At 38.5% G+C, this 16822-nt stretch overlaps 2 protein-coding genes across 5 annotated transcripts in view; one reads left to right on the plus strand and one right to left on the minus strand.

The window, feature by feature from the left end:
- The window catches only part of itgbl1 (integrin, beta-like 1), a 58396-nt gene extending 48325 nt beyond the window's left edge, over positions 1 to 10071 (minus strand). For both annotated transcript variants that reach the window (XR_015720778.1, XM_006788149.3), the window contains exons 1-2: positions 9812 to 10071; positions 5394 to 5596 (exon numbers count right to left, since the gene is read on the minus strand). Coding sequence is in view for 1 of the 2 variants with exons in the window: in XM_006788149.3 (XP_006788212.2) it covers positions 5394 to 5596; positions 9812 to 9903 (295 nt within the window). In the remaining variant the exon portion in view is untranslated. The remainder of the gene's footprint in view (positions 1 to 5393; positions 5597 to 9811) is intronic.
- Positions 10072 to 13572: 3501 nt separating this feature from the next.
- nalcn (sodium leak channel, non-selective) overlaps positions 13573 to 16822 on the plus strand; it is a 64037-nt gene continuing 60787 nt past the window's right edge. For all 3 annotated transcript variants that reach the window (XM_006788152.2, XM_035906797.2, XM_035906798.2), the window contains exon 1: positions 13573 to 13678. The gene's annotated coding sequence lies outside the window, so the exon portion shown is untranslated. The remainder of the gene's footprint in view (positions 13679 to 16822) is intronic.

The raw sequence follows: 16822 nt of genomic DNA on the forward strand, positions 1-16822 counted from the left end.
GCCTCAACAAAAAGCTTGGGTTCTGAAACCAGTCTCCTGTTGTGTGGCTGGACTCTATACCACTCCAGAGCTGTACTTGATTATAAGCAGCAGACTTAATGAGGTATACTTGTATCCTCCCAGTTCTGTCCCTGTACTGCACTTTAGACTTTTCCCAAGTGGACGAAAGGTTGCTTCCTTGCACGTTTGGGTTGGGAAATGGGTTCTGACTGTTGTTTGTGCCTATGTTCAAAACAACAGTTCAGTGTTCCCAGTCTTATTGGAGTCCCTGGGGGAGTGCTTGAAGGTGCCTCTGGGGATTTGATTGTCCGGGTGGGGTACTTCAATGCTCACATGGGCAATAACGACACCTAGAGGAATGTGACTGGAAGGAATTGGTGGAAGGTTTCTGCTTTGGTGGCCTCAGGATCACTTCTCTGCGCTATGAATGTGATCCTCCTAGAAAGGATGGCTGGGCTCTCCCTTTGAGATAGGTTGAGAAACTTAGGGTATGTTCATATTGCAGGCAAAAGCGCATCAAATCTGACTTTTTTGACCCTATGCGACCCATATCCGATCATGGTATGACAGTTTGAACAGCACAAATCCGATATTTTCAAATCCAACGTAGGTCACTTTCGTATGTGGTACTAAATCCGATACATATCTGATGTTTTAGAACGCAACTGCAGTTTGAATGGTCATGTCGCATTAAATCCGTCTTCTACGTCACTGACACAAGACAGACGCCAATTATCACCGCCTGAGAAGACAAACGAGAAAGCATCCATATATACCTCTGCACGGAGGTAGCAGCCACTGCTCCAAACAAGGCCATTGTTAAAGCATGGGCTCTCCTTTTTCTCAAAGTCCTTCATTCTCTAATTAATTTGTCAAAATTCTGACGGTTACGACTGTGCAGAAATTGATAGACTGCTGCAACAACACCTACTAGCTTTGTAGCCGCCATTTTTACTTCCATAAACAGAGCACGTTGAGTGTGACGTCTTCTTTTGCACATGTGGGCTGCTTTGAGGGCCGTGAACCGTTCACACTAGAGCGTGTTTGATGTCACATTTTATTTGTAGTGTGAACAACCAGACAAAATAAATCGGATTTGATTAAAAAATCGGAAGCATTAAGACCTGCAGTGTGAACGTAGCCTTAGTCATTTAGGACATGCTCAGTGTAGAACCGATATTTTCCACATCAAAAGGGACACATGAGGTGTTTTAGGCATGTCCTATTGGAAGAACGCCCCTGTGCAGACTACAAACTATTATCAAAACCACTATGTTTAAAAGACTTAATGTTGAAATCAAATCCAACATTCAACTTATGCCTCCCCTTCTCAGATCAGCACAGACATGGAAAGCAAGCGTGAGAGCCCGTGCCAGAAAACTAGGGACACAACGTTTTCAAATGAGTCATCAACAGAGGAGAAAAAGACAAAAGCATATGAAAAAGATTATGGAAGCTTTGCCACGTTGACCTTTGTTTCTTATAACAAGAGTGTTATTACATAACCTGCAAATAAACATAAACGCTCGAACCAGACAAATCAGAGTTAGCACTTTTGGAACTTATCAAAGGTCATGTTTTCATGTACTGCAGCTTATTTTAAAATGAGGACATGGAGACAGAGCAGGAAAATTTAAGCACAGTTGAAAAACAAACAGCTGAGTGAAATAACACGTTTTTGAACAGTTGGTGAACAGATGTTATTCCAGATCATCGTCCTTGCTCTACTATAAAATAGGATGGGATGGCTGCGGGAGGAAAAACACATGACAGCATCAATGTTTTATTGGACTTCTAGCAACAAATTCAACTGTTATTCAGCAAAAGCTCCAGTGTTATCAGATTTATTTATTTTTGTCTGTTAAAAAACGCCTTTTATATTTTGGTAGAATGTATGACATTTGTATATATGATAATATTTTGTATACAATAGTAATATGCAACAAGACAGCTAATTTTCTTCCCTGGTTTAAGTGACATGGCATATCATGAAATTGGCTTATTTAAAGCATGCTGTAATAAAATTAAAAATCTTGCACACAATATAATCCTGTCATGGAAGAAGCTGGTTTCACACGTATGATTTTGAAGCAATTTTGAAACTGATAAGACATTTGTACATCTTTTTATATATACAAAGAAAGAAAAAACATAGTTGTCAGAGAAAGGCTGCAGCTGGCAAATTGACTATAATAAGAGGCAGGTAGCATGCAGGGAGACAAAAAGATGCACATTTACACACATGAGGCCAATCGGGGAAGTGATAACAGGTAACTAGATATAGTTGAACACAATTAAAGAATAAACAAAGAGGAGGTAAACGTCGAGCAAGACATGGGAGACAATGACTAAGAAATTAAAACAGGAAGTAAAAAAGCTAAACTTAAGTTCCATCCACAATGGAAGTGATTCATAGTAATGTGGTGAGCAGACATCACAGTAAGTCAATAGCATTCGGCGACTTTAAGTGACTAATGGTGGGATAGCCGCTGGCGAAGAGACAGTGGTACGGTTACAATGATCAGTACACACTAACAGAAACTAGGCTTCAAAAGTAAGAAGCACAAATCTCAACCATGAATCCAAACTAAAAGTATAAGAACAATGACGCATGGGTCAAAGAATATAAAGTAAGACTCCACAAAACCCCCAAAATAAATAAAAAAGAAAACCAAAACTCAAAACCCTGGGTTTGAAAACTCAGGACCAAGACATAATTAAGACAATTAAGACAATAATTATACTTTCATACTGACAATAAAGTATAACTAGAGTGCAATGATTTAATTGCTCTCTGTGTAAAATGATCTTGGACATTTTATTTTGTAAGTATAACATCAGTACGCACTGGGTAAAAATAACTTTGACACTTCCGGGTATATTACGAATAGGCTACACAGACAAGCATATTATATTTAAATCTAAATCTTCATGCTAAGTTGGCTTATATGTCAATCAAAAGAAACTAATACAACAAAGCTTATAAAAAGCAACCCAAAAAGGGATCGGGATCTCATTTTAAACCTGTGTTGAAAACATAATATTTTCCATGTGAGGCTCCAAAAAATGAACATGATATTATAACTCCTAGGCATGTCATAACAAATCAGTGTACAATATTTCAGCCAAGAATTTAAATATATCACTATCATGCCTAAATATATCCCCATAACCACCATCCGGCTTGACTTGTTGCTATGACTGAGAGTAATTGAACCAGGTTCAAGCTAAAATAACATCTAGGTGCCAGCAAAGCTTATGGTTTTGGAAAAGAAAAAAAAGGATACACTTTATCCCTTTGGAGAAAAATCTATTTGGATCTTATCAATGGGTGGTTGTGAAAGGCAGATAAGGCTGCAGATGGAACTTGGGGACCAGTCTTTGACGACAGGCCCATGCTGCATGGGACATTGTGGGTAGAGAGGTTAGGTGGGTGCTTTGGGGGCAAATCTTCTTCTCAGTGTGCTTTAAATGTGTTTTCTATGACTTGTTCCATGGGCAAATGATTTTGTGAGTGTATGGCTAGCTGTGTGTGTGTCACAATATGAGACTGAGCCTGATGATGGATGTGCATGTGCGTGTGTGTGTGTCTGTGTGTGTGTGTGTGTGTGTGTGTGTGTGTGTGTGTGTGTGTGTGTGTGTTTGTGTTTGTCTGTCTGTCTGTCTGCCCGGGTGTGAAAATCCATCCTTCTCTTGATGCATTTAGGTTCCATTGGCAGTCTGTGTACTAGTGAGTGAAACCCCATTATCAGACTGAAGCAGGGCCTTGCTCCAGACTGCTGAACCATAATGAGCTCCTCACAGCAGCCAATTTGTCTACACAAATAAATCACTCTACCCCTCACACACAAGCACACCCACACACACGGATATATATCTTCTTTAGAACTGGTCTGCGTGCACACATATCTCCATTAAACCTTGACATTCATAGAACAGTGGCCAAAGAGGACAATGCACAAAAAAAGATGAGAACTGTTTTTCCCTCCATTGCCATTGAGGAGCCAGCATTTCTCATAACCTCCAAAGTACCACATATGATAAATGCATATTAAGCCTTGGTAACAGATTGCAAATTGAGTTTACGTGAACATATTGTCTAAAATGTTTGCCTGTTTATTTTGTACGTTTGTTCACAGCTAATGTAGGCCAGTACAATAGCCCTGTGATATAGTTTAACATTGTGAGAATCAAATCAGCTAGATATTATAAACCTAACGTAATACATTTGGACAGAGCACAACAAACTTTAAACACAACATGGGTCTACTACAAAACACCTGCTCTGAGCAGTTAGAATGAAACAAAACACTGTTCCAGCCAATGAATCCAAAACAATGCCCGGAATAGGATATAATCTCTTATTACATATATTTAATTCACAGTTGTTGTTACCTGTATTAGTAAAAGATGACCATCAACTAGTCACAAAGTTACAAAAAAATAGTAACACTGGTCACTGTTATAGCATGTTACATCAGACTGCATCGGTTTTAGTTACATTTAGCTAATAAACAGGCAACTGTGTAAAATCATAGCAGTCTTATATTTTCTGATATATCTACGCCTTTATAACTTAAACTATTCACCAACCATGATTCAACTTGCTCTTGAGTACAGGTGCACTCTAAAGTGTTCTTTCTGTGAACTTATAAAATTTCAAGCAGCAGGGTAAGTTCAAAGCCGTTCCTTCCAACAAAAGCTAATGCCTTGGTAACATTTGAGAACCAACCAGCTGCCTATTACCAGTGAAACCCTTTGAAGTACTGCCAAGACAATGTGGGCTGTCAATTACACAATATTGCACCCTTATGACTCTCAAATACAGGTGAAACAAAAAAACCCTAAAACCTTTCCAAGTCTGAATTACAAAATTCATATCAAATGAATATTAATGCCTATTAAAGCCAAAAAAATAATATGAAAGACATTTTGATGATTACGGTTTCCATTCTTCCTGCACCTGGCTGGAGCAAAAACTGCACTTCAGGTGCACAGTTTATTTGCCAAACTCCTCTGATGTAAGCCCACAGTGAAGAGTTCTGTTGCATCGCTTACTGAACCATCACTAACAACCATATCTAAGAGGTAAAATATGTGCAGCATGTCCCTAGAATTCAGATCATGTGAAAAAAAAACAACAGACTTTTTACTGTAATAGAAACCCATATAACTGTGTTAGGTATCAGTAAATGTAGTGTGCGTTAAAATGTGACTCCAAATCTTCCCATCTAAGTGTCTAATAGTGACAAGTAACTGAGACAAGTTTCACTATTGCTGTATCAAATAGTGCATAAAGAGATCCTGTGCCTGTGCCTGTCTCTGAGATGCCAGTAGTTTTGGCAAAATAGCAACATTTGAGACCTTAGGAATGAGGACAGGATCATACGCACCATTGCAGGTTTTCCCATTATATGTAGCACAGACCCAGTCGTGGCACTCGCAGCGCGGACCGAAGAACTTCCCGGGTTCTATGGCCTCACAGATGCAAATGCCGCAGTTACATTTTCCCCTTCCGCTGCAGATCTTACCATCAGGCGTCCGGCAGCGGCGCAAGGAGGACTCTGTGGACAGCTTGCAAACACCACCCACCTGGCTGGGAAAAAGAAAGATCAGATTTTCCACAACTTTTATTATGAGGTTAAAGTTTAAGCGTGTTCACACCTGTTTTTGTTGCAAATCCAAATCGAAAAGACATATTTCCTCAGTCATGCATCAGCGTCTCTCTTTAAACATATAAAGAGACCTATTCAAGATATTTGGTATGTGCGGTAGGACTTAACACATGTAGCTTTTGGTGCAATGGCTTGGAAGAAAGAAGTCTAAGAAAACAAAAGTGGGAAGAATGTAACACACAGCCCATATATTTGAGTCTTTTTCGAGTAATAACAAACGCCTTGGAAACACACACATGACCACATGCACAACTAATAAATTCAAATAAACCCAATCATACAGACACAAATGCACTTTTCATTTAACACACTCTAGGAGCTGTTTTCTGAGTTTTACCCTAAAGCGTTTCTGAGTGAGATTTGTTTCATTTGGATGCCGTCTGGCATTCTTTTTCAAATCTCTGCCCTCTCTTGATATTGGCCAGATGTCCGAGTTTGAAAACTGGACACATTTCCAAAAATCAACAGCTCAAGTGTTCTTGACACTCCTATTAAAATTAAATACAGAATGTGATTGTCATGAGTGTCACGGGGAGGTTATACAAGCCCCATTTCACACAGACTTTAATCAGTAATGCCCCCTTTAAGCCTGATCACCGAGTTCAGCCACACGATGCAATGAACTGAAATGTATCTGATTATATTTATTCATTTTTTTATTTATTTTACGGCAGCATGACATTCAAATGACCTTTTTGGATTGTGTTACTCTGTCCAGTTCAGCTGATCAGTGATAGATCTGGCCTGGCTTTTATTCTGTAGAGTACCTCCCAAAAATACAACCAGAATTCCACAAAATAGTAAAATAACTTTGCAATTCACACATTAGAATTTTGGACTTTCCTTGATTTTAACACTTGGGTTTTGTTTAACTGTTTTTTTTTCTCCTTGTTACTATGTCTCCAGGGGACAGTAGTAACTTTCTTGGCTATCCAAGAAAATAAAAACTCCAAAATGTACAGTTTTAATTAACTGACTGAAGAAAGACATTGGACTGTCCATCACTTCTTACCACTTCTTCAAAGAAATTGGGCAAATTGCTCTGAGCACCAAAACCTTGCCAAAAGTATTCACTCACCCATCCACATCATTGAATTTTGGTGTTTCAATCACTTTCATGGCCACAGGTGTATAAAATCAAGTACCTAAGTATGAGGACTGCTTCTACAAACATTTGTGAAAGAATGTGTCACTCTCAGGAGCTCAGTGAATTTCAGAGTGGTACTGTGATGGGATGCCATCTGTGCAACTAGTTGAGTTGTGAAATTTCCCCACTACTAAATATTCCACAGTTAGTGGTATTATAACAAAGTGGAAGCGACAGCTATTCACCCACAAAGCAGTAGGCCATGTAAACTCACAGCGCACTGTCAGGGGATGCCAAGGTTTCCATGGCTGAGCAGCTGCATCCAAGCCTTACATCACCAAGCACAATGCAAAGTGCCCAAACTAGTGGTGGAAAGCACGCCACAACTGGACTCTACAACCGTGTTTTCTAGAGCACTTCTCCATCTTTCAATCCACTGGATGAGTCTGGGTTTGGTAGTTGCCAGGACAACTGTACTTGTCTAACTGCACTGAGCCAAGGGTGAAGTTTGGGGGGGGGGGAAGGGGGGGGGGGTTAATGGGTTATGGTGTAGGGTTGTTTTTCAGAAGTTGGGCTCAGCCCCTTAATTCCAGTGAAAGGAATGCTTAATGCTTCAGCATACCAAGAAATTTCAAACAATTTAATGCTCCCAACTCAGGATTATTCATCATAGATAACAGTTTGTTCGGAGACTTCCTCTCCACCACTGTGTTAGAGGTGTCCAGTTTGCAGCTAATCACAGACACAGTCTTCAAAAACACTTTATTCAGTCTGTTGGTGTCACCTGCTTTGATGGTGCTTCACCAGCAGACCACAGCAAGGTAAACTGCACTTACTACAACTGAGTGATAGAAAATCATTTAGCTGCAAACACTGAAAGTAAATAGTAAATAGAGCCTGTTTCTTCTTATGAATCCTCAGCGTTGAGCTTCCTATTCAGCCTGTTCACAACTTGTACTGCTCCTTTATATAAATACAGGTCTGTAGCCATCCTCCTCCTTATGAAGTCAATCACCATATCTTATTATCTTATATCTTATTCACATTCTGAAGCATACATTTTCCCCCAGACCACTCAAAAAAAAAAAAAAGATAATAAAAAAATCACCTCTGTACTCTTGCTCCTGCCCATCACTAATACAGCCAACCATTGCCGAATCATCGGCAATGGTTGGCCGATGATCATCTCAGTATTTCTGTAAATAGCATGATCAGGGCTCATACAAAGGGTAAACAGGAATGTACATCACCAAATCTCACATACTATGTCCTGTCTGTCAGATAGTAAATGTATAGCGCTTTACTAGTCCTTAAGGACCCCAAAGTGCTTTACACATCCAGTCATCCACCCATTCACACTCGTGATGGCATGCTACATTGTAGCCACAGCCACCCAGGGGCGCACTGACAGAGGCGAGGACACTGGCACCACCGGGCCCTCTGACCACCACCAGTAGGCAACAGGTGAAGTTGAAGTGAAGTAGAAGTGCCCAAGGACACAACGACCGAGACTGTCCAAGCCGGAGCTCGAACATGGCAACCTTCCGATTACAAGGCGACCTCCCAACTCTTGAGCCACGACCGCCATAGATAATTCATGAGATGTAGCCTCTCTCTAAGCAGCAGCAGCTGATTCATATTTTTGTTTTTTTGTTTTTTAAAAAAGGTGGTAGTACATTGCACTACACTGTTTAGCTTTTTAAACTTTTAAAGCTTTTAATAATAGCACAAAATATCTGAGAAGTGAGTACCCAGTCCATTTCCCATTTCTAGACTATCTTCAAAGATGTGTTTTCAGTCCCATGGCTTAGTTTTATTACATTTGAGTCATATTAGGAAACATTTTTTGCATCATCGAGTATGGAAAAAAAAGCCTATGAGCCCCATGGGCATCATGTGACTTGTTGTTCCACAGACGCTCCTCTTAAAGGCCTTTTAGAGAGAAATGTGTGGATTAAAAAATAAAGCTGATATAGCGTTACCATAGTTTTATGAGTACAGGTGGAGCTCTACAACCCTAATCCATGTGCTCTAAGGATATTGTGTGGGCTGAGCATAATATGGATATTGCATAGCACTCCTTGGCTGTGCTTACAGAATTGAGGTTACAAGGCATAACTTTGTTGCTTAGCATTTTTACACTTTTTTTTAACACTGCTAGGTCAATATGATGACATAACTGGCAAACAAATAAAACACAAATTATTCAAATGTACATTGAAAAAACTGAAGAAAATATTGCAACTACCTAGATTCCCAGTAGCTGTTACTTTCTGTAATGCATGTGTGGGTTAGCTGCAGCTGTTCAATATATATCCCCTGTACACTACATATGCAATGTAATCACTACAGAGGCACGGTGCACCTGCTAAAGAGTAAACACCCACAACTTTATGTCATCGTTAAATATTTACAGTTCTGCTAACCAGGGCTTGACTTTAGAGTAGCAAAGTAAACAGAAATGAGTCTTATATTCGTTACTGTATCCAGTTTCAGTGACTGACTTGATGTCCTTTTGTTTCCATTTACAGTTTGTATTTGAGGAACTTGAATGTTCGTTGTTTCGGCAAAAACAAGTAAAAGCTCTGATACAAAATAATATTCATTGCAATTACCTTTTTCTGTTGCATAACATGGGCTTTTCCTCCTTATTTTGATTTTGCTTGTTGCTATAAACTGTTCCCACAGCAAATCCTTTTAAACTGGAGATTTTTTTCCCTCACAATAAGCTCAACTGCAAAAGAATGTAAAGCTGAACTGTGCAAAAAGAAAGTAAAACAAAACAGAAAAAAGTTCGCATCCAATGTTAGACGACAGAATCCGAGACACACGTAGCATTATGATGGCAAGTAAAGTGGCATAAAGAAAACTGCACAGGAAACAAGAGTAAACTATAGGAATAGACTTTCCTAAACTTTCCCACATTGCACTCTTTAAGTGTCGCCTTTGTCAGCAAGTCTGCACCTCCCTTTTCCTTCTTGCTCTCCAAACTATCCTAAAATAAACAAGAAAAACAACAAAAAAACCCCAAAGCTGTGTGGAAACTCACCTCACCGACTGCAACAAAGAGTCCTCAATGAAAGAGAGAAGGATCAGAAAGAACGGCACTAACATGGACTGTACCAAAACCTCAGTGTGCATGTTTAAATCCCACAGAATGCTGAAGTAAAGTGGCTTGAAGGAATGCCCCAATCCTTCACTCCTGAAACAGACAGGAAGAGAAGGGAGAGGGAGAGGGAAAAGAAAAGGAGTAAAGGAGAGAAAACGCAGCAGGCTGGTCTGAACTGGCTCGGTTCCTTCAGAGGCCAACAGTCTTCCACATACAAGTGCCTTTGATTAGTCTTGACTCTCAGACACAGTCCTGGGCAGGAGCTAAAGTAGGGAAACCTGCCAAAATGAAAAGCTAAGTCACCAGTTTGAGAAGTAATTAGAAGCAGACGGCTTCTCTAATTTTTTTTTGTTTCAATCTTTCCCCTTTCCTTTTCCAGATGATCTCTCTACGTTGCAGTGTTTTTATTTCTAAGTTTTCTTTTGCTGTTTTAATAATAAATAAGATCCAGAGTCAAAGGAGGCAAGCCCTCGCCCCAATATTTAGAGTGTATCCATTTGTCATAAAAGAAGCAGAGAAATTGTGCAGAGAAACTGCTTGAAGATGAATGTCAGATGAAATCAGTAGTTCACAAAACCAGTAAGTCTTTTGTTGCAAACACAAAAACACATATATATGAATGATCTTTGTCAGTAGCTGCACAGCTTGTCCTCTAGCATCATGGTCCTTTAGGTTGAAGGAAGTGTGAGCCACATTTCTGATGTTTGCACAAATACAAGAAATACAAGTAAATCATGGCTATAGTGAGTTGACTTAGCAGGGATAATATTAAATAATGATGATAAGAATAATTATTTGAAAGCAAAGCAAACCTCTGCTCTGGCAAACAGGAATATTTCAGTATATTAGCATGGTTCCATTTTGGGTTTTTTGTTTTTATAAATTTCAGAATTTTTCTTTGTAAAATTCATACAGAAAAAAAAAGATATCTTGGTTATGTTTACAGGAGATGGAGTGATGTTCTGCATTTCAGATCAATGACATGAAAACTGTTCAAAACAACGTTGTGTTGGATAATTATCTTGCAAACTGGACAAAAAGAAAAGAAAAACTGTTCACATTTTATCATAACAATTGATACTTTGATAAGCAGATCACTTTAATGTGGCAGCTGTTGCAGTTTTATTGTGTGGTAGCTTTATCTATAATAATGTTATTTACCTCCAAAATAACAGAGAATTAAGGCTTTAAATAAATGGTATAGTGCACGATGTTCAATGTTTTGTACAAAATAACAGTAGAATAGAAACAGAAAGTAGCATAACAGAGAAGTACTTAGGGTACTGCATAACAGTTTTGAGCCACCTCACATTAGGAACATTGGATATAGGTGCAGTGATTTATTGAAACATATGTAAACATAAGTGGAAATACAGTACATAAAGCACAAACAGAATTTATACAGTTCTAACAAGCTGCAAAGTCAATATTTGGTATGACTATCTTTATTCTTCAACATAGCCTGAACTTTCTTAGACAAGCTTTCTTGTAATAGTTTTCAGGAATAGTTCTCCAGGCTTCTTGAAGCTCTCCTGTGGATGTTGGCTGCCTTTTGTTCTGTTTTCTGTCAAGATGATCCCACACTGCTTCAATAATGTTGAGTTTCAGACTCTGGGGAGGCTAATCCATACTCATAGTGTTCCATAGTGTGTTTTTTCTATCCAGGTATGCTTTTGCTACAATGGCATGAAGTTTGTGATCATTGCCATACTGAAAAATAGAATAGAATAGAATAGAATTCAACTTTATTGTCATTGCACATGCACAGGTACAGGGCAACGAAATGCAGTTTGCATCCATCCAGAAGTGCTTTAGTGATATAGATATATTACAATATATATTAGCAATAATATAGATATGTAAGTATGTTACAGAAATGGGTCTATTATGGTATGTTATAATGTACACGGTATGAAGTATGTTATGAATATTCTATAACTATAAGTATGTACAGGCTGTAGTGAGTACAAGCTATGTACAGGCTATGAACAGGATATAAATATGAAATAAAAAAAATAAAAAATAAAAAATATGAATGAAGCCCTTGTCAATCAGACTCTTTCCAGATGATACTGTATGGTGGATAAAAATCTGACCACGGTTTTCTGCATTCATAATTCAGTTCAATGTTGACACCACTGACTTACAGCAAATGCACTCACAAACCATAATAAAACCACTGTGTTTTACAGATTTACACTGTGGAACCTCCGTCATACATATTGACAACAATTTTGATCCAAACGTTTTAATTTGAATTCAATCCCTCCATAAGACCTGTTGCTAATTATTTTCTTCCACAGAGACCATTTCATCAATAAAGAGTAGATGGGTCAACTTAAGAGTCAGATGGATTTCTCATGTCTTGTGTTTTTGCTGGATTTTTTCCCCCATTTCTTAAGGATATCACTTAAGATACTGTTGAACTACTGTACATAGTTTTTAGAGCGCTTTGAGTACTCCGGGAGAGTAGAAAAGCGCCATATAAGAATCAATCCATTTAGGACTGACATGTTGGGCTAACAGCTCTTTGGAATTCGTCTTGTTTGTGCAAAAATGCTATAGCATGCCTGTTGAACTGTTATCGTTGACATTTTTAGCAGATTTGACTAAATAAATTGGAATGAATTATGTGTTTTATGACAGGTTGCTAATAAAAAATGCCAAAAATACAAATAACCCATAAAATGGGTTATTTGTCTGTTATGCTGTTAAATTATGCGTAGACACAACACTGGTTTATCCTTTGAATGAGTCATAGGTCAGTTTTAAGTGGCTCAACAAGACGCCTGAATCTCTGCATGTAATCCAGATGCCCCACTAAATTTGGCTCATACAATGCCAAAACAAAATGTAGCGCATGATACATATATTGGTTGCTCAGATGGGGTTGAGGTCAATATCACACTATCATGGCTCATTAAAATACTGAAATAGAATGAAGTGATTAGCAGGCTAAATTTCCCTACTAGAGCAATTCAGAAGATTATATTTAACAACAATGCACATCAATGGCAAATAATCAACCGGTTTTAAAAAAGATACTGCAGTGCCTCTGGGTGATTTCAAGCAACTAAATGGCAAAAAGATATTTTGGTTAAAACCAATTTGCACCTCAGTTACTGAATTTACTACGACCGAAACTACACCCACGTTTGGACAATATACCCAGCCATGCAATATCAAATCAGGTGAAGGCAGGTCACTTGATATATTACAGAAATTTAGTATGAAATACAAGTTTTCACTTTTGTCTTTTACTTTCTATAACATGAAAAGCACAGTTGTGATTTAATACACATCCAATGGTTGTATTCTTTCAAGAATTGCCCTCGTTGTAACGATATATTGTAAAGATATATTGCTATTTGATAGTTATCCATTGTTAAATGTAAAATGCACATTAAATTTAATTAATTGTTATGACAGACCTATCTTCAGATAACTGTCTCTGCATTTTTTACCGTCTTTGAGCAAATCTGTCTCATACACAAGCTTTGCCAGCTATTCACAACAACAACAACAATAATAATAGTAATAATAATAATATAGTCTGATCAAATTAACTGCGTATCAAGCGATTACCATTAATGCAAATAAATATACTTGTATGATGTGATAGAGCAGCATGGCGAGCTTAAACTGTTACCACGGAAACGGCTGCGCGCCTCCGCAGCACGCACTGGTGCTGTTGATGTGATTGCTACTTGCGCGCTCCCGCGTTCTCCACACGATCCCAACACAGCCGGAAAACAGCTGATGTCATGGACAACGCTGGACGCGGCAGATAAAAGAAACCCTCCTCTCGTAAGTGATTCAACGTGTTTCTTTTCTCTGCTTCCCCACCCGTCGCGAGTCACTTTCAGCAGTTGCGTTTTTAGGATGCGTCTGAGGCTAGGTGCTGCCGCGCGCTAGCTTACTGGTCCTCCAGGAAGTGAGGAAAATCTCATCCTCCGGAGTAGGCCCTCGTGAAACATTGCAGTGTATTTGCTACACTGTCACGTGGTCAGGTTGTTACGTATTATATAGCTTCATGTAGGCCCTATGCTTGAACATATTCATGTATATTGTTGTATTTAGCTTGTTTTTGCGCCTATAGCAGCTGCTCATATTCGTTTCCATAGTAACCTTTGCTCTTCCGACGTCATTCATTCAGTTTTCAGTCACAGTATGGATATCCAGCGGTTTGACAACCATTTTACACGACGTGGGATCGGTCATATGCTGCAGCCTGTCAGTGGCTTTCCTGAAATGGTTTTAGGATTTCACAGTTGCTCGTGAGCCCCTCGTGGTTCCCAATCAGGAAACCTGATCCAGGTGTTCATTCTCTGACATCGATTAATTAGAACATTTTCAAGCTTATATAAGCACCTCATCACAGTTTGTGCAGTTATGTTTTCAAGAAGAAACCTTAAAACGAAGGAGAAATGCTACAAACATTATATGAACATTGGCATCCTGGGGATCCACTTTGTTCATTTTCATTTTGCTGTAATCCCTGTAATCCCTGTAAATGTTCAGTTTTAAAATCTTTCATGTCTTCACTGCACTATCTTGCAACATCTATCCATTGATTTGATCTGGCAAAGCAGATAAACACCAGCTACTGAAATTGGAAAATGTCAGTTTATTTGCAAAAAAGCCACACAACTGTTGGCTGCTACTGATGCTAATCTGTGCAGCCCTTTGGAATGCATTTGAATCAGTCATTAGGTGACATACTAAGTGCTATGTGATTTTTTTTTTTTTTTTTTTTTTTTTTTTTAATGTTGACATCATCAAAAATCACAACATTTAACGTCAGCATACACTATTTCTGAATAAGATGAATACGAGTTTGAAATGTGAAGTGGGTCACTCATAGTAGTAGTTACACATTTATCATCCTGCAGAGCCAGCTGTCTCATATGTGTCAAGCACTGGAGTGTCTTTTAGGTCTTTGTTTTTGCTGTAATGGCTTACCACTTTACTTTTCATTGTCACCCCTTTGAGCTTTTGTCAGCCTCATTTTAAATATACCCACACTACTGACCTACTACTGAATAGTTGTGAAGGTTTGACCTAAATTGTCAGCATTCCCTTGAATTTGCTTTTCTGATCACTTTGGCTTTGTCTGCAAGACAAAGTAGTGAGAATCTTAGCTTGGGGGAATTCATTTGAAGGTATAGCATTAATTTAATTTAATCAAGGCTGTAATCGCTGCCCTTGTGGGAGCTTTGAAAGAAAGAAAGAAAATACAAACTGATGCAGTGAGTAAATGAAAGGTTTAAATACTGTTAAACTCCTTCATAAAATGTATTTTTAAAGTCTGCCTTTTAGCTCATTTTATGCATTTGGTATACAGTTAGGTCTGTATATTTTTTGTACAGTAACACATTTTTTTTTTTAAATTTTGCCTCTTTACACCAAGTGGATTTAAAAGCAATAATCAAGATTTGATTGAGGTGACTTTCAGCTTTAATTCAAGAGGTGCTTCACAAAAGTACCGCATTAGGGAACTACAGCCAGTTTTAAACAAATGCCCCTATTTGAGAGGCCCAAAATTAATTGGACAAACTAACATCATTTTAAATATCAGGACTGTTTTTAATACTTGGATGAAAATCCTGTTCAGTTAATGAATGTCTGAAATCTAGAATCCATGGACAACACCAACTGCTGCATTCCCTCTGTTAAGATGCTCAAATTAGGCTGCTGCAGCTGCTTTCATTTGCTGCTTGTTTGTAGGTCTCTCTACGTTTAGTTTTGTCAGTCAGTAAGTGAAAAATAGGCTCTGTAGGACTGAACACAGGTAACTGACTTGGTAATTAATGAATATCCCAGTTCTTTCCCTTGTGACACTCATGGTTTGCTTTCTGCAGTATGCTTTTATCCATTTGCAATGGGAAGCTTAAATGGATAAGTTGAGCTTTTTAACCAGAGGTGGTTAAAAAGCTCAACCCTGTGAATCTGAGCTCAGAGTAAAGCCCTGTACACTTCACAATTCACCCTACTACTGCTGTCAGCAGTCACAATATTAATAAACACTAGTGGCCCAGTCCCACTTTATTTTTACTTTTATGAAGGTGTCTCTTGATTGTAGTCTATGTTTTCTTGTCTTCAATAATACCGGTATAATTTTTTACAGGACATAAAAATGCTATATAGTGATATCACTGCATTTACATTCCCTAGTGTGCACAACAACGAGACAGAGCCAGGCATGTCTGAGAGCAAGAGCCAAGTGTCAACCTCTGATAATGATTTAGTATGTAAATATGGAGCTACTTCAGCAACCTCCAAAAAAGCACATTGCTTTGCAAAATATGCAAGAAAATTGTTCCAGACACGGCTTAAGGCGAAAACGCACTATTGATTACAACTAGGCAACAAAGAAGAAGGTACTAACAGCTGGTGATGTGCGACCCAATATAAACAAGAAACTCTACCCTTCATTGCTGCAAAAATTAGCTAGCTGCATTTCATATGACAGGAAGAGCAAACAGGGGATGAAACTCAGAAACCGTGGGAAAGCATGGCTTTTCAAGATTCATGGCAAAGTAGAACAACCAGGCAGAAAATATTTTTTTAGTTTTGTGTGACAATATTGTGCAGCTACTGAAGAGTTAGGTGGCTTACTTTAGTTATTGTTAAACTAAAATCATAAGCAGTTATTTTTTTACTTACAATTTCTGGGGAAAACACTGCCTAGGATACTTCTGTGCTTACATTTGACTTATGGTGTGTCACTATTGCACTATAATGCTTCTGCTGCTCACACCTTGTTCCATTAAATTGACACTTCATATTAGGAAGGGTGTTAAAAAGAATAACAGTGGCTCATTTGAAAACAAGGATGGGAAATGGCCTTCATTTACTTACACTTATAAATGCAGCTTCCTCCAAGCTGCAAGTGCCAATAAAACACTGTTCAGTGTTTTCACTGTTTTTTTTCCTGTATCATCAGAAATA

This window comes from Neolamprologus brichardi, chromosome 16 (genome assembly GCF_056152115.1).
Source record: "Neolamprologus brichardi isolate AB-2024 chromosome 16, ASM5615211v1, whole genome shotgun sequence".
NCBI lineage: Eukaryota > Metazoa > Chordata > Actinopteri > Cichliformes > Cichlidae > Neolamprologus > Neolamprologus brichardi.